Source organism: Bombina bombina, chromosome 3, assembly GCF_027579735.1.
Source record: "Bombina bombina isolate aBomBom1 chromosome 3, aBomBom1.pri, whole genome shotgun sequence".
Taxonomy (NCBI): Eukaryota; Metazoa; Chordata; class Amphibia; order Anura; family Bombinatoridae; genus Bombina; species Bombina bombina.
The window spans coordinates 572,974,697-572,998,555 of NC_069501.1; the positions used below are offsets into that span (position 1 = coordinate 572,974,697).

Sequence of the window (23,859 nt, forward strand, 5' to 3'; positions counted from 1 at the left end):
GGGCGTTTAGGAATGAAGCTTCGGTTGATCAGATTTGCAAAGCAGCAACTTGGTCTTCTTTGCATACTTTTACTAAATTCTACCATTTTGATGTGTTTTCTTCTTCTGAAGCTGTTTTTGGTAGAAAAGTACTTCAGACAGCTGTTTCAGTTTGAATCTTCTGCTTATGTTTTCAGTTTTTTTCATTATAAAATTTAAACTTTATTTTGGGTGTGGATTATTTTTTCAGCGGAAAATTGGCTGTCTTTATTTTATCCCTCCCTCTCTAGTGACTCTTGCGTGGAAAGATCCACATCTTGGGTAGTCATTATCCCATACGTCACTAGCTCATGGACTCTTGCTAATTACATGAAAGAAAACATAATTTATGTAAAAACTTACCTGATAAATTCATTTCTTTCATATTAGCAAGAGTCCATGAGGCCCACCCTTTTTTTGTGGTGGTTATGATTTTTTTGTATAAAGCACAATTATTCCAATTCCTTATTTTTTATGCTTTCGCGCTTTTTTCTTATCACCCCACTTCTTGGCTATTCGTTAAACTGATTTGTGGGTGTGGTGAGGGGTGTATTTGTAGGCATTTTGAGGTTTGGGAAACTTTGCCCCTCCTGGTAGGAATTTATATCCCATACGTCACTAGCTCATGGACTCTTGCTAATATGAAAGAAATGAATTTATCAGGTAAGTTCTTACATAAATTATGTTTTTGAACTATAATTTTCAAGTGATCTAAATGGTAATACTACTTGCCTGCTCCAACTAGGTACCAGCTTTTGATGAGAGGGAGGAGAGCTTTTTAAAAATCCCTATGCCTTTTTTTTTTAACAAATAGGGACATAGGTCATAGTAATAATGATCATTTGGTTGTGTTGTTGATGTCAGGACCAATTGATCCTTGTTTCTATGAACTAATAAAACATTTTATTTTTCAATGCAGTACTTAAATGAACATGAAACCCAAGTATGTTCTTTCATGATTCAGATAGAGCATGTAATTTGAAATAACTTTTACATTTATTTCTATTATCAAATTTGTTTTGTGAATTGTTTTAATCTTTTGTTTAAAAGTATAACTAGGTAGGCTCAGAAGCTGCTAATTGGTGGCTGTACATGTTTCCCTTTTGTCATTGGCTTTCAGCTAGCTCGCAGTAGTGCTGCAATAATGTTCCTTCAACAAAGGATACCAAGAGAATAAAGTAAATGAGATAATAATAGTGAATTGAAAAGTTGTTTAAAATTGTATGAACTATTGGAATCATGTAAGATTAATTTTGGGTTTCATATCCCTTAGGCTGCTGATATATGAATATGTAAAAAAATGACTTTAGTGCAGGGTAGCTAAAAATTAATGTTTTTTTTTTATTTAAATCAGATTTGTTTATATTTAAATATGATTTTTATTTTATGTGAAATGTATCTAAATAAATATAGTTTCTATTTAAGGTACATTATAATCCATAAGTAATTGATCCTAAAATAAGAATTTGTTTTTAATTATATAGCATGAGGCTGTCTATTCATGGGTGTAATTTTAAATTTTTTGGTAAATTAATTTTATTACTCTATTTACAATGTCATGTTCTCCCAGAGGTTTCTGTATGCGTATTTGTGGTATTTTTCTGTCTATAAGATAGAGTCACTTATTCTCAGTTTTATAGTTCTCACAACTGTGGATTTGTGTCTGCAGAAGTAGCATGCTCTTCACAACAAAATATTATAAATCAACCATACATACAGATTTTAGAGATCGGGGACGATTTACTAATGTGCGAGCAGACATGATCCGCTCTAGTGGATCATGCCCGCCGCACATCGATCAAAACCGACAGCATTCACTGTTGGCATTTATCATTGCACAAGGATTTCTAGTGAAATGCTTGTGCAATGCTGCCCCCTGCACATTCGTGACTAACCCGCTGCTAGCAGGGGGTGTCAACCCGATCGTATTCGATCGGGCTGATTGCTGTCCGCCACCTCAGAGGTGGCGGACATGTTAAGGAGCAGCGGTCTTAAGGCATGTTGATAAATCGACCCCATAGAACTTATAGGTAAACACAAAACATTTCTTTTATGATTCAGATACAGCATACAATTTTCATATTTCGTTTATCAAATATAATTAATTCCCTTGGTATTCTTTATTGAAGGAGAGCTGTGCTTTACTGGGAGCTAGCTGAACACGTTGGATAAGCCAATGACAAGCAGTTAGCTCACAGAAGTGCATTGCTCCTGAGCCTACCTATGTATGGTACAAGAGAACAAAGCAAATTAGATAAGAGGAGTAAGTTGGACATTTGTTTAACATTTTATGTTCTATCTGAATCATGAAAGTTGAATTTTGATTGTACTGTCCCTTTTATTCCATTTCTCCCCTGCAAATCTATGTAAACCGAATCCACCCATATTAAGTTTCAAGAAACTCAATGAATACAAGATTGTTTAGAGTGGAATAGATCCGTACAAGTACCTAAGTGTGAGGAGGGAGGGGCAAGGATTAAAAGTGAAATATAACGTTAATGTTTTAGTTAAATAAAACTATTTAATTTGTTATTATTAAGGTAATGGTTATTTGTATTTAGTTAAATAAAACTATTTAAATTATTATTAAGGTAATGATTATTTTTCTCCTTCCAATAAAGTACAGCTGAAAAGTTGATCAAATAGTTCAATGATCCAATAATTTCAATGATCTATCAATGTATTTGTAATGGTATATAAATCAGTAATTTTCTTATATAAGTAGAAAAATAATCTGAAAAGTTGTTATTCTAAAAATGAAACCTCTATGTAGAAAACAATGATTGAAATTCATTTAAATCAAGTCTTACTGCTAGTGATTTAAATCATAACTAAAAAACACGTAACTGCCCACAAGAAATAAAAATAAAAACACGTAACCGTCCGCATGAAGTATAACAAACACCTAAGCCGTCAACCCCCACATCGCAAAACAATAAAGTAAATACCCCCTAATATGCAAATAACATAATTAAAATATTAACCCCTAAACCGCCAACCACCAACATCGCAATAAACCTATTTAACCTAGTAACTCTTAAACCGCCATCCCCCCACATCTCAATAAACCTAATTAACCTCTAAACCGCCAACCCCCCACATCGCATTAACCCTAATTAACCTATCAACCCATTAACCCCATAAACCGCCAACCCCCCACATCAAAATAAACCTAATTAATATATTAACCCCTATACCACCAACCCCCCACAACGCAAATAACTAATTTAATTACTAAGCCCCCTAACCTAACACCCCCTAAATTAACCCCAATTAAAATTAAATTACAATTAAAATTACAAAAACTAACATTAAATTACAAAAAATAAAAAAGTCTAACATTACAGAAAAAAATAAACAAAATTATCAAAAATAAAAAAAATTATACCTAATCCCTATGAAAATAAAAAAGTCCCCCAAAATAAAAACACCCCCTAATATCAACTACCAATAGCCCTTAAAAGGGCCTTTTGTAGGGCATTGCCCTCAGGTAAACAGCTCCTTTACCTCTAAAAAATACTAAGTCCTCCCCTAACAGTAAAAAAACCCCACTCACCAAACCCCCCAAAAGAAAAAAATCTAACACTAAAAAAACTAAATTACCCATTGCCCCTATAGGGGCATTTGTATGGGCATTGCCCTTAAAATGGTAATCACTTATTTTTCAAGCCCCAAAAAACCCTAATCTAAAAAAAAAACACCCCAGAAATTAAAATAAAAAAGCCTAAACCTAAGCCCCAAATAGGTACTCACTGTTCCTGAAGTCCAGCAGAAAAGATCTTCTTTCAGGCGGCTCCATCATCTTCTATCTTCATCCGGAGTAAAGGCGGCACGAAGCGGAGGTGCGGAGCTGTGTTCCCGATGCCTGGATCCTCAGCAGCGGTCCTCAATGGCGGAGGTCATTGACGGTGGTCATCGGCAGCGGCGGTCCTCACCGCTCCTTGGCAGCGTGGAGGCTCTTTTTCATGTGATCGTTCGTCGCACATTAAAGATTGAATGCAAGGTACCCCATATTTATTGGGGTACCTTGCATTTCTATTCGCTTAAATTTTGAAATCAACAAATAGGATGAGAGCTACTGAAATATTTTTGGCTGATTTTAACAGGTACCTTGCATTCAATCTTCAGTCTACGATGGACATCGGATGAAATGGAGCCTCCATGCCGCCAAGGAACGCCTCCGCCGCTGCCAAGGACCTCCGCCGTTGAGGACCACCGCTGAGGATCCAGGCATCATGAACACAGCTCCACACACTCCGAACACAGCCGCCTTCACTCCGGATGAAGATAAAAGATGATGGATCTGTCTGGAAGAAGACCTGCTCTGCCGAACTTCAGGAACAGTGAGTACCTATTTGGGGCTTAGGTTTAGGCTTTTTTATTTAAATTTTTGGGGTGTTTTTTTTTTTAGATTAGGGTTTTTTTGGGGTGAAAAATAGTTGATTGCCCTTTTAAGGGCAGTAAAAGAGCTGAATGCTCTTTGAAGGGCAATGCCCATACAAATGCCCCTTTAGGGGCAATGGGTAGTTTAGTTTTTTCATAGTGTTAGTTTTTTTATTTTCGGGGTTTTTGGTGGATGGGAGGGATTTACTGTTAGGTGGGAATTAGAATTTTTTTAGAGGTAAAAGAGCTGTTTAACTGAGGGCAATGCCCTACAAAAGGCCCTTTTAAGGGTTATTGGTAGTTTAGTATTAGATTAGGGGGTGTTTTTATTTTGACGGGATTTTTTATTTTTATAGGAGTATTAGTTTAGGTTTAAATTTTTTATTTGTAATTTTACTTTTTTTATTTTTTGTAACTTTAGCTTGGGGGTTGTAGTTTTTAAACATAGACTGCCCTCTGGGCAGGCTTATCACCTAGTTTACAATAAATTAATAGGCAGAATGGCTTACAATTTAAGCATCAGTGTTACAGGGAAGTAGAATTGACTGCTTCTAGAAATATTTATACCAATAATACCAGTTTAGGTCTATACAATAATACTACATATCATCAAAGCTAGTTTCCCTCACATCATAATAAAAAAAAAGAGAAAAACAAAAAAAGGATGTTTGGATATTCCTGCTGCGTAGCAGCTATGCTATGAAAGCTCAGATGTGAAAGCCACAGTAACTAAACTATAATTCTAGTTACAAGACAAGAGTGTTGACAAGCTTTTCTGTAATTGCTGGTGACAACTCTCCAATTTCAAAAAGCAATGTTGCTTCATGACAGCAAACCATGACAAAGTTCCTCTCCTGTGCTTTGTGACAACGAAGGTGACAACATTATTTCTTGTACGGCTTTGCTCTTTCTTGACAACAGCTGCAATGTTTTATCTTACGGCTGTCAGAACATAACAAAAAGCTCACTTTGCGAGTGAAGTGAGAACAGCAAAAAATATATATATATTAGAAATATTATAAAAAAGAAAAAAAGGGATCCCCCACCTTGTTGCATTAACGCACCAACTGCAAACCAAAAGCTGTTTAGTAGGGTGAAGTTGTTCTCGACAACATCTGTTCCTGGGTTACAAGGATGAGCATCGTACCATTCATAAGGACTGAACCTGCAGCAGAAAGAAACAGTAGGGAGTTTAATCTGTGAGGTAATGTAGCGGGACGGTTTAGGCTGAAACACCATAATGTCATCCCCACTGTCAGCTTTAAAATGTGCAGAAATCTAACTATTTATACTGTGCATTTGCAAACATCATTTTATAAAGATAATATCAAATTCTCGTCATGCAAGGAATATTAGACTAAAGATGGTGCAGTGTGTATATATATATACATTAAGCATTCATATAACTCAACACATAAGGATTTAAATTGACGTTAAACCTTAAAATTAAATCCTCATCACATGTTTAATAAAGTAAACAAAACAAATTCTTATATACATTGTTTAATTTTTATGATTTTACCACGCCAAGGCTGGCTTGCCTCTTTTACACATAAATATGGTGAAATGCTAATCAATCCAAAAACATTCTAATTTGTGATTGACTAGATCAAAGTAAATGTACATCTTAGAGGGCAATTTATGAAGCTGAGGTGGACAGGGGCGCACATACTGTCCACCGCAGCTCACCTCTGGCGGGCTGAATTACCCTGGCGGAAATCAGCATTGCAGACGAGCGTTTTTTTGTGCTTGCGTGCAATCCCACTCCCTGCCCATGTACAGCCAATCATGCGTGGGCAGGAGCTATCAATACCCCCGGTCGGACTAGACCGCGGAGATTGAATTTCGCCACTTTATAGGTGGCGAAAGATTAGGTCTGATGACCGCTGCCTGTTAAATACTAGGTGTAGGTTCTCTTGTGAGAACCTGCAGCCACAGTTGGTCGAATAAATTGACCCCTTAGTGGCCACAAAAAAAAACAAGCTTATCAAGAGGTGTATCCCTGAACTGCTCTTGATTTGCAAAACATTGCAAATTGATTATAAGCTCGCTAGGACTGCATAATGCTGTGGAATCTATTTGCTTACAAATAATAATTGATAATAATAATAATTAATAGAGGTAATAATACATCTTTTGTAATTATTTTAATGTATTTAGTTTGAATACTTATATTTTGCAATGCAATGCATATATCTATACTGTATATATAAAAAAAGAAGTCCGCCCCTAAGTGGATGAAAAAGGGGGGTGAACTTTTTTTGGAGGATACCTATATCTCAAAAACCGACAATGTTACAGATGTGAAAATTGGTATTTAGATTCTTCTTGAAAAACAAAAACAAAGAAACAAGTGTTTTACCATTTCTCCAAAATCCACTTAAGGGGGAAAAAAATGGGGGCTGACTTATGAGGATACCTATATCTCAAAAAACAAAGATGTTACAGACGTGAAAATTGGTATTTAGATTCTTCTTGAAAAATAAAGAAACAAGTGTTTTACCATTTCCCAAAAATCCACTTTAGGGGGAACAAAAGGGGGGTGATTTATGAGGATACCTATATATCTAAAACCAAAGATGTTACAGACATTAAAATTGGTATTTAGATTCTCCTTTAAAAATAAAGAAACATGTGTTTTACCATTTCTCAAACATCCACTTAAGGGGAGTCAACAGGGGGGTGATTTATGAGGATACCTATATCTTAAAAAACAAAGATGTTATAGACATGAAAATTGGTATTTAGATTACAAGAAACACAGAGAATTAATGAAAACTCAAGACGTTCGTGTCAGTGAATGTGCCACCCGAATGGGCACACGTCGCTGCGAGTGGTCATGTTTTTCTTTATATTTTACAAATCATAAAATCCATGCGAGCGAAGCAGCTGGCAACAACTAATATATATATATATATATATATATATATATATATATATATATATATATATATATATATATATATACACACACATACACACACATACACACACATACATACAGTATGTATATTGACTCTAATGACCCTTTAAGATGCCCTATTAACTGTATGGGAGCCTACCCAAATTGATTGATCAGGAAAAAAGTAAAAATGTAAACATACTGTTTAAATAGTACTAGAGTACTTTGTGTATTCTTAATATATTTAGCCTAGAATCCTTATCATGCTAACAATTGGTTTAAAGGGACAGTCTACACCAGAATTTTAATTGTTTTAAAAGATAGATAATCCCTTTATTACCCATTCCCCAGTTTTGCATAACCACCCCAGTTATATTAATATATGTTTAAACTCTGTGATTACCTTTATATCTAAGCCTCTGCAGACTGCCTCCTTATCTCAGTGCTTTTGACAGACATGCAGTTTAGTCAATCAGTGCAGACTCCTAAATAACTCCACAGGAGTGAGCACACTGTCTAACTGTGAAAAACTTTCAAAGAGCTAAGGGGAGGTTTTCAACGGTTTAGAAATCAGTTTGAGGCTACCTAGGTTTAGCTTTTCAAAAATACCACCAAGGGAACAAAGCAAATTTAGTGATAAAAGTCAATTAGAAAGTTGTTTAAAATTTCATCTTAATCATGAAAGTTTAATTTTGACTAGACTGTCCCTTTAATATTTATTTTTTTAAAGCATATTTTATCTAGTTAAAGGGACACTCAAATCAAAATTAAACTTTCATTATTCAGATAGAGCATGCATTTTTAAGCAACTTTCCAATTTTCTTCCATTAACAACATGTGCATAGTATGTTTATATTTACACTTTTTGATTCACCAGCTCCTACTGAGCATGCGCACAAATTCACAGAAAATAAATGTATATGGATTTGGGATTGGCTGATAGCTGTCATATGATGCAGGGAGTGGAAATAGACAAAACTTTGAAATTTGTCAGAAAAAAATTATACTAAACATTTAAAGTATTACTGCATAGTTTTATTATCGTGCATTTGTTGATTATGTAAATCTGCTATATTTACTGGCCCTTTAATGGTTTTAGAAAGTTAAAAAGTTAAAGCGTTCACTTTTACATGTCCTTGTTCTCATTGTTTACAAATGCATTCTGATCACATTAGTGAGTACTGCACCCTGGCAAGAAAATATATTTTTGTTTTCAAATTTTAAAATCTGCATTCTCTGAAAAAGACTAAAATAATGAATTATAAATTAACACTACTGTACAAATTGTTTAAAATATACACATTTTTATTGAATATTTGCATTAAAAAATATTTGTTTATTTTATAACTTTTGTATCAAACAGAAAATAAAAACATTTCAGAAAAGTATTTTCTAATTACTGAACAAAAATGGAAACAATATTTATACATATTAAAATAAACTGATAAAGGCAAGTGGAAAATGGCAGTTACAACAGATATAACTACTATAGATGATTAGCGCTGCAGAATCTGTTGGTGCTCTACAAATAACCGATAATAATAATAACCGATAATAATAACCGATAATAATTGATAACTTTAATTCAACTGAAAATGACACCTTGGAGTCCATTGAATTAGCAGCAAAGAATGCTTTGGTGTCCTTGGGTTGCAGACTCTTTTATACCAGCTTGCTTACTGCAAGTTAAGATGCAGAGGTCATACAACTTGTTAGTTTAGGGTGAGTGACAGGACACAGGGCTGCCCAAGGAAATCCTTGTACAATATGCACTGCGGGAGGGGACGAGCAATGTCTGCTGCCTGCCCATCCTGAAGACAGGTTGTACAGGACATATATCACTTAGTACATGGGGTTCCTGGGTATTCCTTGAATGTAATTTTCTGTATTTTAAGTTAATGCGATTATATACAAAATAAAATCCACCATAAAAGGCTGTGTGTTAACAGTGTTAAAGTGATCTTAAACTTCATTGTTTGTTGTTACAATATTTCTAATCATAAAGTAAAAGATGGAAACTTTTATTTATGATATTCATATAAACAGTTATTTTTTTTAATAATTGACCTTTCATGTTTTCATATGTTACGCCGTTCTTCCGCCTGTAATGGATACTCTATTTCTTGCTGCACTTACGATTCAGGCTGTAGCCAATCATATCATGCCCCCTTTGGCATCCAGCAAGTAAATAATAAGGCCTTGGTTTTGGAAAGCCAAAGGGGGCATGCTATGAATGGCTACAGCCTGAATCGTCAGGGCAGCAAGAAATAGAGTATCAGTTACGGGCGGAGGAACAGTGCAATATATGAAAACTTGAGTGGTAATTATTAACAAAATTAAGCATTTACAAAGCTTTTCATGAATGAAAGTCCCCATCTTTTCCTTTATGACTACAAATATTGTAACTACAAAAGATGAAGTTTACCATCACTTAAAGGGACACTGAACCCAGTTTTGTCTTTCATGGTTCAGATAGAGCATGCAATTTTTAAGCAACTTTCTAATTTACTCCTATTATCAATTTTTCTTCGTTCACTTGCTATCTTTATTTGAAAAGAAGGAATCTAAGCTAAGGAGCCAGCAATTTTGTGGTTCAGCACCATAGACAGCTCTTGTTTATTGGTGCAGTCCAATCAGTAAAGACAACCCAGTTTGTTCAACAAAAATGGGCCGGCATCTTAACTTACATTCTTGCTTTTCAAATAAACATACCAAGAGAATGAAGAAAATTTGATAATAGGAGTAAATTAGAAAGTTGCTTAAAATTGCATGCTCTATCTGAATCACAAAATAAGTAAATTGGGTTCAGTGTCCCTTTAAGTCTAAAGCAATATAAAAGTGCAAAAATAAAACAATATAATGGGGCATATTTATCAAGCTCCGAATGGAGCTTTATGCCCCGTGTTTCCGGCGAGGCTGCAGGCTCACCAGAAACAGCAGTTATGAAGCAGCGGTCACAAAGACCGCTGCTCCATAACCTGTCCGCCTGCTCTGAGCAGGCGGACAGACATCTCCAGATATCAACCCGATTGAGTACGATCGGGTTGATTGACACCCCCTACTGGTGGCCGATTGGCCGCGATTCTGCAGGGGGCGGCATTGCACCAGCAGCTCTTGTGAGCTGCTGGTGCAATGCTGAATACGGCGAGCGTATTGCTCGCCGTATTCAGTGAGGTCTGTCGGAATCCAACAGACCTTGATAACTTGGGGCCAATGTGTTAGATCATTTTATTATTGCTTACATATAACTATATGTTTAATCTCTGCAAAGTGGTTAAATACATATTTAAAATCAATTCCAGAGCAATTCCATACACTTCTGGGAACTAGCTGTAATAATCTAGTAAGCAAATTAGATATAGGTGCATAGCCACCAATAAGCAGCTAGCTTCCGGTAGCACATGGCTACTTCTGAGCCTACCTAGATATGTTTTTCAACAAAATACCCAGAGAAAAAAAAAGAAATTTGTTACAAGGAGTTCTACCTGAATCATGTTGTTTTAAAAGACCATTTCTATAATGCTCTTGGTCAAACTAATTGCTTGGTATCTACCATTAAATGAAGGCACACATTCAAGTTCAAAGACATGTTAGCTTTACAATAAATCCAAAATGTTGATTCCTTCATTAATGGAAATTCTGATGCTTTGTTAGCATATAAATGATTCCTATTTGTGGAAGTGCAACACACTAAGATCTGTGGAAATCCAGATCTTAGTTTGTTGCACTTTCACAAAAAGAAATCAGCCTCCGAAAAGATCTGAATGTCCCAAACTAACGAAACTTCTGAATACCCGTACCTATTTATTTGTGTCCTTTGGCATTAATACAAAAATCAGTAGGTTTTCCTCTGAAACTATAAGCTGTGTATATTTAAGTATTTTTTTTTAAAACTAATCAGTTTTCATATAATCCCAGTAAATGGCCATTGCCTTTTATATAAAGAATTATTTTGGCTACTTAGGAATTCTCCATTCCTCTAATCTGAAGAGGTGACCTTGTGTCAATTGCACAGATGAAGTGACGTTCGCCAGTCACAAACACTAAGCTCTCGTGGATCAAAGACAGCGCTATTAACACAATGTCAACCCCTCACTTTCAGGTAAAGTAAGTCACTCAGCAAAAAGAACTGAAATAGCATTCTCGCCCCACATGAAAGATAAAAGTCATAAAACTTTTATGCCGTGAAGTGCACTCTGAACAAAGACTTCTGAGATTTTGAAAAGCAAGTTTGTGTACACAGCTACAAGAAAAAGAATATGCTTTACACATATGATAGACATGTACATCTATATTTAAGAAACTTAACAGATAAGAAATATAATAAATGATGTGCTATATAACATTTTCAAAGAAACAATACAGTTTTACTACAAATTATCAAATTAATCTTTAAAGACTACTTTGACATTTACAATATATTTCTATATAGTTGGAAAACATTCATGTTTTGGCCTAAAAATCCAAGTCTTTCATTGTCTAAGATAAATGATATAAAATACATTTTACTCGGTTATACATAAACTATAAATATTCAGAAACCTGGGGGACATACATCAAAGTTTGAATGAAAAGAAAAATGGAAGGTCGGAGAGAGATATGAGGTGACAGGGACATTTTTGTCAAAAGAAGGAGGGAATGAGGTGGACAAGGAAATAGAAAGATCATGTGACAAATATTGGTGGTTGACATGAGGAGGCCGAATTATCAAATGTCTGTCGGACATGATCCTTCAGTGCGGATCAGGTCCGACAGACATCACTGAATGCGGAGAGCCGCCCCCTGCAGACTCGCGGCCAATCGGCCCACCAGCAGGGAGTTGTCAATCAATCTGATCATACTCGATCGGGTTGAATTGTGTCGATCTCTGTCCGCCTGCTCAGAGCAGGCGGACAGGGTTATGAAGCAGCGGTCTTTAGACGGCTGCATCACAACTGCTTTTTTTGGCGAGTCTGAAGACTCGCCAGAAACACGGGCCCTCCAGCTCCATACAGAGCTTGATAAATGGGGCCTTTATGTATAGAATGAGGTGACAATGGAAGGACATTTTGGCATAGTGAATTAGGTGACAAAGAGAAGATAAAACAAGATTGAGATTAAAGGGAAATGAAACCATAAAAATGTGTTGCACATATATAGAAGACTCTAAACATTCTAAAATATTTGATGAGAAAGGTCAAGTTAAAACTGCATGTTTAGATTTTGAAGCTATTAGGTCATGCTTCTGTGTATACAACTGGACTCTAGGGGCTAATTAATTAGTGTAGAGACTTTCCCTACCAGCAGAAAAACAAACCTGAAAAAAACCCCTCAGGAATATCCATTTTACAAAAACAAAAAAATAAAAATTTTACAAAAACAAAAAAAAATACACATTTTACAAAAACAAAAAAAAATACACATTTTACAAAAATGTCCTTTTGTAGAAGCATAAAATGCTTTTAAGGTGTCAGAGAGAAGAGAGTGTGATGTAGAGACAGCAAGTGAGGGTGACAAAGTTACACAAAGAAGGTGAGTGACAATATGAGTTTAAAAACAGGACAAAAAAATGTGATCTAAATTGAGGTGATTGAAGAGAACAAATATAAAGTAAGAAGATAAAAGAAGTTACAAAGAAACAGCACTGAGAGAAGGGAACTGGTAAATAAAGGTAGGGAGCAGAGAACTTAGAAGGTAGACTTAGTAATACTGAGGTGAGGCTAAAGGTAGTAGGAAAAAACACACAGAATGAGAGAATTTAGACATTAATGAAGACTAATGAGACTGATAATATAATATATAATATAATATAAGTGGGGAGTGAGATGAGAGCAGAGATTAGGAGAAGCAAACAAAGAGTTAATAGGAGGATTATGGTGCTTAGTAAGGTGACAAGGGGAGACAATAAAAGAGAATTTAGAGTGTGATTTAAGAGAAAAAAGAGGAGGTAGTGATTAAAGGGACATAGAGTTTTAGTCCCTTAAAGGGACACTGAACCCAAATTTATTCTTTTGTGATTCAGATAGAGAATGAAATTTTAAGCAACTTTCTAATTTACTCCTATTATCAAATGTTCTTCATTCTCTTGGTATCTTTATTTGAAATGCAAGAATGTAAGATTACATACCGGCCCATTTTTGGTGAACAACCTGGGTTGTCCTTGCTGATTGGTGGATAAATGAATTTGCTAATAAAAAAAAGTGCTGTCCAGAGGTCTGAACCAAAAAAAGACTTAGATACCTTCTTTTTCAAATAAAGATAGCAAGAGAACGGAGAAAAAAAATGATAATAGGAGTGAATTGCTTAAAATTGCATGCTCTATTTGAATCACGAAAGAAAAAATTTGGGTTCAGTGTCCCTTTACTGACTGCGATGTACCATTTACATCGCCGGTCTTTAAGGGTTTTCTTGCTACTACTTTTATACACTCCTTTCTTGTCACCGGAAATAGAGCGCATTTTCATTCCACAATCCCCATAGAAAGACCAGTGATGTGCTCTTGTGATACAATGCTTCTGTGCATTTGCCTGCACTTGTATTACTCAGTTGAGCGGAAATATCGCTTTTGCCTAAGTGATATTTTACACTCAACTTGTAATCCGGCCCAAAATGTATTAAAAAAAAATGCAGTAAAAGGTTATAAGGGCTCAAAGATATGAGGTCTCAGGTGTTAGAAGAAAAAAAAAAGCAGACAAAATGCTTTAACATAGAGATACATACATACTGTACATATATATATATATATATATATATATATCATTCCAGCAAAACAGGAACTGGCAATGAAATATAATAATTACATTTATTTTTGATTGCCAGTTCCAGTTCTGCCGGAGTGATTTTTTAAAAAAAAGCACAATTCTTTCAGCTCAAGGCCATGTGATTGCATTTTTAAAGGGATATGAAACCCACATTTTTTTCTTTCATGATTCAGATAGACCATGCAATTTTAAGCAACTTTAAAGGGACACTGTACCCAAAAAATTTCTTTCGTGATTCAGATTGAGCATGAAATTTTAAGCAACTTTCTAATTTACTCCTATTATCAAATTTTCTTAATTCTCTTGGTATCTTTATTTGAAATGCAAGAATGTAAGTTTAGATGACGGCCCATTTTTGGTGAACAACCTGGGTTGTCCTTGCTGATTGGTGGATAAATTCATCCACCAATAAAAAACTGCTGTCCAGAGTACTGAAACCAAAAAAAAGCTTAGATGCCTTCTTTTTCAAATAATGATAGCAAGAGAATGAAGAAAAATTGATAATAGGAGTAAATTAGAAAGTTGCTTAAAATTGCATGCTCTTTCTGAATTACAAAAGAAACATTTTGGGTACAGTGTCCCTTTAAGCAACTAAAGTGCTAAAAAGTACATTAACACCCATAAACTACCTATTACCCCCTTAACCAAGGCCCTCCCACATCGCAAACACTAAAATACATTTTTTAACCCCTAATCTGCCGCTCTGGATATCACCACAACAATAATAAACATATTAACCCCTAAACCGCTACACTCCTGTCTCGCAAACACTAGTTAAATAATATTAACCCCTAATCTGCCTCCCCTAACTTCTCCGCCACCTACATTATACTTATTAACCCCTAATCTGCTGCCCCCAACACCGCCGCCACCTACATTATTTTTATTAACCCCTAATCTTCTGCCCCAATGTCGCAGCAACCTACCTACACTTATTAACCCCTAATCTGCCATCCCCAACGTCGCCACCACTATTCTAAATTTATTAACCCCTAAACCTAAGTCTATCCTTAACCCTAACACCCCCTAACTTAAATATAATTAAAATAAATCTAAGTAAAATTACTACAATTAACTAAATTATTCCTATTTAAAATTAAATACTTACCTATAAAATAAACCCTAAGCTAGCTACAATATAACTATTAGTTACATTGTAGCTAGCTTAGAGTTTATTTTTATTTTACAGGCAAGTTTGTATTTATTTTAACTAGGTAAAATAGTTATTAAATAGTTATTGACTATTTAATTACTACCTAGCTAAAATAAAGACAAATTGACCTGTAAAATAAAACCTAACCTGTTACACTAACACCTAACCTAACCCTACAATTAAATAAATTAACTAAATTAAAAACAATTAAATAAATTAAATTAAATTAGCTAAATCACAAAGCAAAACACTAAATTACAGAAAATAAAAAAACAAATTACAGATCTTTAAGCTAATTACACCTAATCTAAATGCCCTATCAAAATAAAAAAAAAGCCCCCCAAAATAAAAAAACCCTAGCCTAAACTAAACTATCAATAGCCCTTAAAAGGGCCTTTTGTGGGGCATTGCCCCAAAGTAATCAGCTATTTTACCTGTAAAAAAAAAAATACAAATACCCCCCAAAAGTAAAACCCTCCACCCACACAACCAACCCCCCAAATAAAACCCTAACTAAAAAAACCTAAGCTCCCCATTGCCCTGAAAAGGGCATTTGGATGGGCATTGCCCTTAAAAGGGTAGTTAGCTCTTTTGTGGCCCAAACCCTCATCTAAAAACTAAAACCCACCAAATACACCCTTAAAAAAACCTAACACTAACCCCCTGAAGATCGACTTACTGTTCTGAAGACTGGACATCCATCCTCAAGGAAGCAGCAGAAGTCTTCATCCAACCGGACCGAAGCCCTCAAAAAAGCCGGGAGAAGTCTTCATCCAAGCCGGGTGAAGTGGTCCTCCAGACAGGCAGAAGTCTTCATCCAGACGGTATCTTCTATCTTCATCCATCCGACGCGGAGCGGCTCCATCTTCAAGACATCCGACGTGGAGCATCCTCTTCATCCGGAGTCTTCTTACTGAATGACGGTTCCTTTAAATTACGTCATCCAAGATAGCGTCCCTTAGATTCCGATTGGATGATAGAATTCTATCAGCCAATCGGAATTAAGGTAGAAAAAATCTTATTGGCTGATGCAATCAGCCAATAGGATTGAAGTTCAATCCTATTGGCTGATCCAATCAGCCAATAGGATTGAGCTTGCATTCTATTGGCTGTTCCAATCAGCCGATAGAATGTGAGCTCAATCCTATTGGCTGATTGGATCAGCCAATAGGATTGAACTTCATCTTGGATGACGTCATTTAAAGGAACCGTCATTCAGTAAGAAGACTCCGGATGAAGAGGATGCTCCGTGTTGGATGTCTTGAAGATGGAGCCGCTCCGCGTCGGATGGATGAAGATAGATGCCATCTGGAGTAAGACTTCTGCCCGTCTGGAGGACCACTTCGCCCGGCTTGGATGAAGACTTCTCCCGGCCTCGTTGAGGACTTCGGCCCGGTTGGATAAAGACTTCTGCCGCTTCCTTGAGGATGGATGTCCGGTCTTCAGAACAGTAAGTCGATCTTCAGGGGGTTAGTGTTAAGTTTTTTTAATGGTGTATTAGGTGGGTTTTAGTTTTTAGATTAGGGTTTGGGCCACAAAAGAACTAACTGCCCTTTTAAGGGCAATGCCCATCCAAATGCCCTTTTCAGGGCAATGGGGAGCTTAGTTTTTTTTAGTTAGGGTTTTATTTGTGGGGTTGGTTGTGTGGGTGGTGAGTTTTACTGTTGGGGAGGTATTTGTATTTGTTTTTTACAGGTAAAAGAGCTGATTACTTTGGGGCAATGCCCTGCAAAAGGCCCTTTTAAGGGCTATTGATAGTTTAGTTTAGGCTAGGGGTTTTTTATTGGGGGGGGTATTTTGATAGGGCTATTAGATTAGGTGTAATTAGTTTAAATATCTTGCAATTTGTTTATTATTTTCTGTAATTTAGTGTTTTTTTGTACTTTAGCTAATCTAATTTAATTTATTTAATTGTTTTTAATTTACTAAATTTATTTAATTGTAGTGTAGTGTTAAGTGTTATTGTAACTTAGGTTAGGTTTTATTTTACAGGTACTTTTGTATTTATTTTTGCTAGGTAGTTATTAAATAGTTAATAACTATTTAGTTACTATTCTACCTAGTTAAAATAAATACAACCTTGCCTGTAAAATAAAAATAAACCCTAAGTTAGCTACAATGTAACTATTAGTTATATTGTAGCTATCTTAGGGTCTATTTTATAGGTAAGTATTTAGTTTTAAATAGGAATTATTTAGGTAATAATAATATTTGTTTAGATTTATTTAAATTATATTTAAGTTAGGGGGTGTTAGGGTTAGGGTTAGACTTAGGTTTAGGGGTTAATACATTTAGTATAGTGGCAGCGACGTTGGGGGCGGCAGATTAGGGGTTAATAAATGTAGGTAGGTGGCGCCGATATTAGGGACGGCAGATTAGGGGTTAATAATATTTAACTAATGTTTGCAAGGTGGGAGTGCGGCGGTTTAGGGGTTAATATGTTTATTATAGTGGCGGCGACATTGGGGTGGCAGATTATGGGTTAATAAATATAATATAGGTTGCGGCGATGTTGGGGGCAGCAGATTAGGGGTTAATAAATATAATGTAGGTGGCGGCGATGTCTGGAGGGGTAGATTAGGGGTTAATAAATATAATGTAGGTGTCGGCAATGTTGGGGGTGGCAGATTATGGGTTAATAAGTGTAAGATTAGGGGTGTTTAGACTCAGGGTTCATGTTAGGGTGTTAGGTGTAAACATAAAATGTGTTTCCCCATAGGAATCAATGGGGCTACGTTACTAAGTTTTATGCTGCTTTTTGGCAGGTGTTAGACTTTTTCTCAACCAGCTCTCCCCATTGATGTCTATGGGGAAATCGTGCACGAGCACGTACGACCATCTCACCACTGACTTAAGCAGCGCTGGTATTGGAGTGCGGTAAGGAGCACAATTTTGCTCAACGCTCACTTCTTGCCTTTTAACGCCGGGTTTGTAAAAACCTGTAATACCAGCGCTGCAGGTAGGTGAGCAGTGAGAAAAAACTGCTTTTTAGCACCGCATAGCCTCTAATGCAAAACTCGTAATCTGGCCGTTAGTTTCCTTCTTATATTAGAAGCATTTAAAGGTTTCTGTTGTTATATACTAGATTACAATATTATTTATTATCTCAGCAGTAACCTCCAATTATGTTGATACCTCTTAGGAGTGTCCTCCAACATGTTTTAAGTATTGTAATTATGAATATTAATAATTAATAGCAGTATAAAACTATTGTCAGCGATATCTACAATTAATATAGCAGAACTTTGTCAATACACTTCAGTAAGATATTAAATCTCTGCAGTATACTCCAAAATATCACTACTGAGATATCTATAAATTTGACAATATTATAATTAAAAATTAATAATGTTCTGATTAGTTATCTTTATAGACACATTAAATTATATTTATGTAAAAACTAAATTAAGAATAAATTATACACGCTTATTCTGTTACAATTTTCTATACAAAACAGATCATAAATCTCTATTAAAATACCACAAATGAGGATACCAGAACAATCTATAATTAGCCAGCAATTCTAAATTTCTGCCACTACATAAACCTATAAGTTACAATGCTGAATTCTAACAATCAAATAATTTGTATGTTATTAACATAATAACCAATATATATGCAATTTCTAAGAGATTTCACAATAAGTAAGACTGACATAAATATATCATATATAAAGTCTTTCCAGAAATAAAATTATTTAACACCAATATAATTAATTTAGATTATACAGACCAATGGGACATAAGTTTAAAATACAAAATATTCCGGCCTGTAACTACAATTTATACTTACAAACCACAACTGCAGCTTTAGCTATAGAATAGAGTCAGTGCAAACAGCATCAGCCAGCGTCTTCACTTGTGTAAAGGTTTATATCAGGCAATTAAAACCCACATCCATTCTATAATAATTGGTGAAAACTGGGAATGCCCTTATCGAAGCTTGTCTCTCATTGGCCATCGGGGAATGCATGTCTTAACAGTCAACCCATTTGGCTTTTATACCAGTTTTAGTCCATTAGGAGGCAGCATACATAGAAAAACTGTTTCATAATCAATACTGATACAGAAAATACAGATATTCTTATATATTTTAAATGTATATTTAATATACTCACTATTTCCTGATATTAATAAATTCATCTGGTCCACATATATGGGACTATCTAATACTATTTAATCTGAGTATGTTCATACTAAACGTGATATACTACTTATAATATTTTTAAAAGATGCATTTTAAAGTTACATTTTTATGAGTGGACTAGTAGTATAAACCAATAAAATATATATATAATATATATATATGTATATCTGACTTTATTTGTAAATCAGTTAATTTGATATACTGGTATATATTTAATTTCCCAGTCACCATCTTATATCACATATGTAATTGGAAGTAAACTTTGCAGTAACTACTAGTCATATTTGTAACCTAATTTGTACATCAGATGTCTGAAAAACAAAAGAATATGTTATCCATTTTGAAACAAGTTGGTTAAATATTTTATATATGTGGTTATTTATTTAACATAGCAGACACTATCTGATATAGTATATTTAGGCATTTCTCTCAGATCCATTTATGTATACATATTATTTGGACAGCCTGAGGCACATATTAAATATTTGAAAATCAGACACAAGAAATTAATTTTTAAAGTTCAAATTACACAGGTTAGGATATTTCTTTGTTTTCTCTTGTTGTTTTCCATAGAGACGTAAGTATGAACTTCGTGTATTTGAACTCAGTATGTAGTAGTTAATAGTGATGTCGCGAACCTAAAATTTTGCGTTCGCAAACGGCGAACGCGAACTTCCGCAAAAGTTTTCTAACCGGGGAACCGTGTGAACCGCCATAGACTTCAATAGGCAGGTGAATTTTAAAACCCACAGGAACTCTTTCTGGCCACAAAAGTGATGGAAAAGTTGTTTCAAGAGGACTAACACCTGGACTGTGGTATGCCGGAGGGGGATCCATGGCAAACTCCCATGGAAAATTACATAGTTGATGCAGAGTCTGGTTTTAATCCATAAAGGGCATAAATCACCAAATATTCCTAAATTGTTTGGAATAACGTGCTTTAAAACATCAGGTATGATGTTGTATCGTTCAGGTAATGTAAGGGTTTTTTTTTTTTTAAATGTACACTACTGTTTTAGCAGATATGACTTGCACTGGTGTGACACTGTGCCCTGGCAGGACCTGGAACGCACACGTGTGAGGGAAACTGACTGCTATTATTTGACAGTAAAAAAAGTTTTTTTTTTTTTTTTAAATGTATGTACACTACTGTTTTAGTAGATAAGACTTGCACTGGTGTGACACTGTGCCCTGGCAGGACCTGGAGCGCACACGTGTGAGGGAAACTGACTGCTATTATTTCACAATAAAAAAGGTTTTTTTTTTTTAAAAATGTATGTAGACTACTGTTTTAGCAGATATGACTTGCACTGGTGTGACACTGTGACCTGGCAGGACCTGGAACGCACACGTGTGAGGGAAACTGACTGCTATTATTTCACAGTAAAAAAAGTTGTTTTTTTTTGTAAATGTATGTACACTACTGTTTTAGTAGATATGACTTGCACTGGTGTGACACTGTGCCCTGGCAGGACCTGGAGCGCACATGTGTGAGGGAAACTGACTGCTATTATTTCACAATAAAAAAGGTGTTTTTTTTAAATGTATGTACACTACTGTTTTAGCAGATATGACTTGCACTGGTGTCACACTGTGCCCTGGCAGGACCTGAAACGCACACGTGTGAAGGAAACTAACTGCTATTATTTCAAATAAAAAAAAAGGTTTGTTTGTTTTTTTAATGTACACTACTGTTTTAGCAGATATGACTTGCACTGGTGTCACACTGTGCCCTGGCAGGACCTGAAAAGCACACGTGTGAAGGAAACTGACTGCTATTATTTCAAATTAAAAAAAGGTTTTTTTTTTTTTTTTTTAAATGTACACTACTTTTTTTTAGCAGATATAACTTGCACTGGTGTCCCACTGTGCCCTGGCAGGACCTCAAACGCACACGTGTGAAGGAAAATGACTGCTATTATTTCAAATTAAAAAAAGTTTTTTTTTTTTTTTTTTAAATGTACACTACTGTTACACCAGATATGAGTGGTGGCACTTGGCAAGTGGGCACAGTATACGCTGTGAGCCTGAGCTGGCAGACAGGCTGCAATTAGATTACACAGGGGGAAAAAAAAAAGCAGACTGATGTTCTAGCCCTAAAAAGGGCTTTTTGGGGTGCTGTCCTTACAGCAGAGATCAGATGAGTCATTCAGGACTGTAGTGGACACTGAATACACTAGCCTAGCTATCGATTTCCCTATTAAATCAGCAGCAGCTACACTGTCCCTCCTCTCACTAAGAATGCAGCTTCCGAATTAATCTAAAATTGATGCTGTCCAGGAGGTGGGAGGGTCTGGAAGGGAGTGTCTGCTGCTGATTGGCTGGAATGTGTCTTGTGACTGTGAGCTACAGGGTCAAAGTTTACTCAATGATGATGAATAGGAGGCGAATCGAACATCGCATATGTTCGCCGTCCGCTGCGAATGCGAACATGCTATGTTCGCTGCGAACTGTTCGCGACATCACTAGTAGTTAACACTTAGATGATAAGGGCCACAATCCCTGAGACTCTTGGTATATTCAAATATCAGTTCAGACTGAGTGGCTGTTGTCTTTGCATGGGGTCATTATCTATTTGGACCTTTATTAGGGAAATTATTTAAGTCGTAGATTTTGATCTGAGCAAAGGTATTGAACAAAGACTCTTTTTTGATACATCCTGCTTGTGAGGTGTAATTTAGCATAGTGAGTGGGGAGAGGGGTCTGAGCTGAATTCTGATGTGTAATCAGCATGGACCCAATTTCTGACCTCAGGCATGTAATACACAGAGGCCTAGATTTGGAGTTTTGTCGGTAACGACCCGTGTAGCTAACGCTGGCTTTTTTCTGGCCGCACCATAAAAATAACTCTGGTATTGAGAGTCCACATAAAGGCTGCGTTAGGCTCCAAAAAAGGAGCGTAGAGCATTTTTAACGCAGCTTCAACTCTCAATACCAGAGTTGCTTACGCAAGTGGCCAGCCTCAAAAACGTGCTCGTGCACGATTCCCCCATAAAAAACAATGGGGCTGTTTGAGCTGAAAAAAAACCTAACACCTGCAAAAAAGCCGCGTTCAGCTCTTAACGCAGCCCCATTGTTTGCTATGTGGAAACACCACCTAAGTCTGCACCTAACAACCTAACATGTACCCCGAGTCTAAACACCCCTAACCTTACACTTATTAACCCCTAATCTGCCGCCCCCGCTATCGCTGACACCTGCATTTTATTTTTAACCCCTAATCTGCCGCTCCGTAAACCCCCGCTACTTACATTATCCTTATGTACCCCTAATCTGCTGCCCCTAACACCGCCGACCCCTATATTATATTTATTAACCCCTAATCTGCCCCCCACAACGTCGCCTCCACCTGCCTACACTTATTAACCCCTAATCTGCCTCACTAACCCTATAATAAATAGTATTAACCCCTAATCTGCCCTCCCTAACATCGCCGACACCTAACTTCAATTATTAACCCCTAATCTGCCGACTGGAGCTCACCGCTATTCTAATAAATGGATTAACCCCTAAAGCTAAGTCTAACCCTAACACTAACACCCCCCCTAAATTAAATATAATTTTAATCTAACGAAATTATTTAACTCTTATTAAATAAATTATTCCTATTTAAAGCTAAATACTTACCTGTAAAATAAACCCTAATATAGCTACAATATAAATTATAATTACATTGTAGCTATTTTAGGATTAATATTTATTTTACAGGCAACTTTGTAATTATTTTAACCAGGTACAATAGCTATTAAATAGTTAAGAACTATTTAATAGTTACCTAGTTAAAATAATAACAAAATTACCTGTAAAATAAATCCTAACCTAAGTTACAATTAAACCTAACACTATACTATCATTAAATTAATTAAATAAAATACCTACAATTACCTACAATTAAACCTAACACTACACTATCAATACATTAATTAAATACAATATCTACAAATAACTACAATGAAATAAACTAACTAAAGTACAAAAAATAAAAAAGAACTAAGTTACAAAAAATAAAAAAATATCTACAAACATAAGAAAAATATTACAACAATTTTAAACTAATTACACCTACTCTAAGCCCTCTAATAAAACAACAAAGCCCCCCAAAATAAAAAATGCCCTACCCTATTCTAAATTACTAAAGTTAAAAGCTCTTTTACCTTACCAGCCCTGAACAGGGCCCTTTGCGGGGCATGCCCCAAGAAGTTCAGCTCTTTTGCCTGTAAAAAAAAACATACAATACCCCCCCAACATTACAACCCACCACCCACATACCCCTAATCTAACCCAAACCCCCCTTAAATAAACCTAACACTAAGCCCCTGAAGATCATCCTACCTTGTCTTCACCTCACCAGGTATCACCGATCCGTCCTGGCTCCAAAATCTTCATCCAACCCAAGCGGGGGTTGGCGATCCATCATCCGGTGGCTGAAGAGGTCCAGAAGAGGCTCCAAAGTCTTCATCCTATCCGGGAAGAAGAGGCGATCCGGACCGGCAACCATCTTGATCCAAGCGGCATCT

General features: G+C 35.9%; 1 protein-coding gene across 1 annotated transcript in view; it reads right to left on the reverse strand.

Moving 5' to 3' along the window:
• Nucleotides 1–23,859, reverse strand: part of GRIK3 (glutamate ionotropic receptor kainate type subunit 3) — a 934,988-nt gene that overhangs the window by 96,402 nt on the left and 814,727 nt on the right. Inside the window, exon 12 of the mRNA XM_053707131.1 lies at nt 5,448–5,566. Coding sequence (XP_053563106.1) covers nt 5,448–5,566 — 119 coding nt within the window. The remainder of the gene's footprint in view (nt 1–5,447; nt 5,567–23,859) is intronic.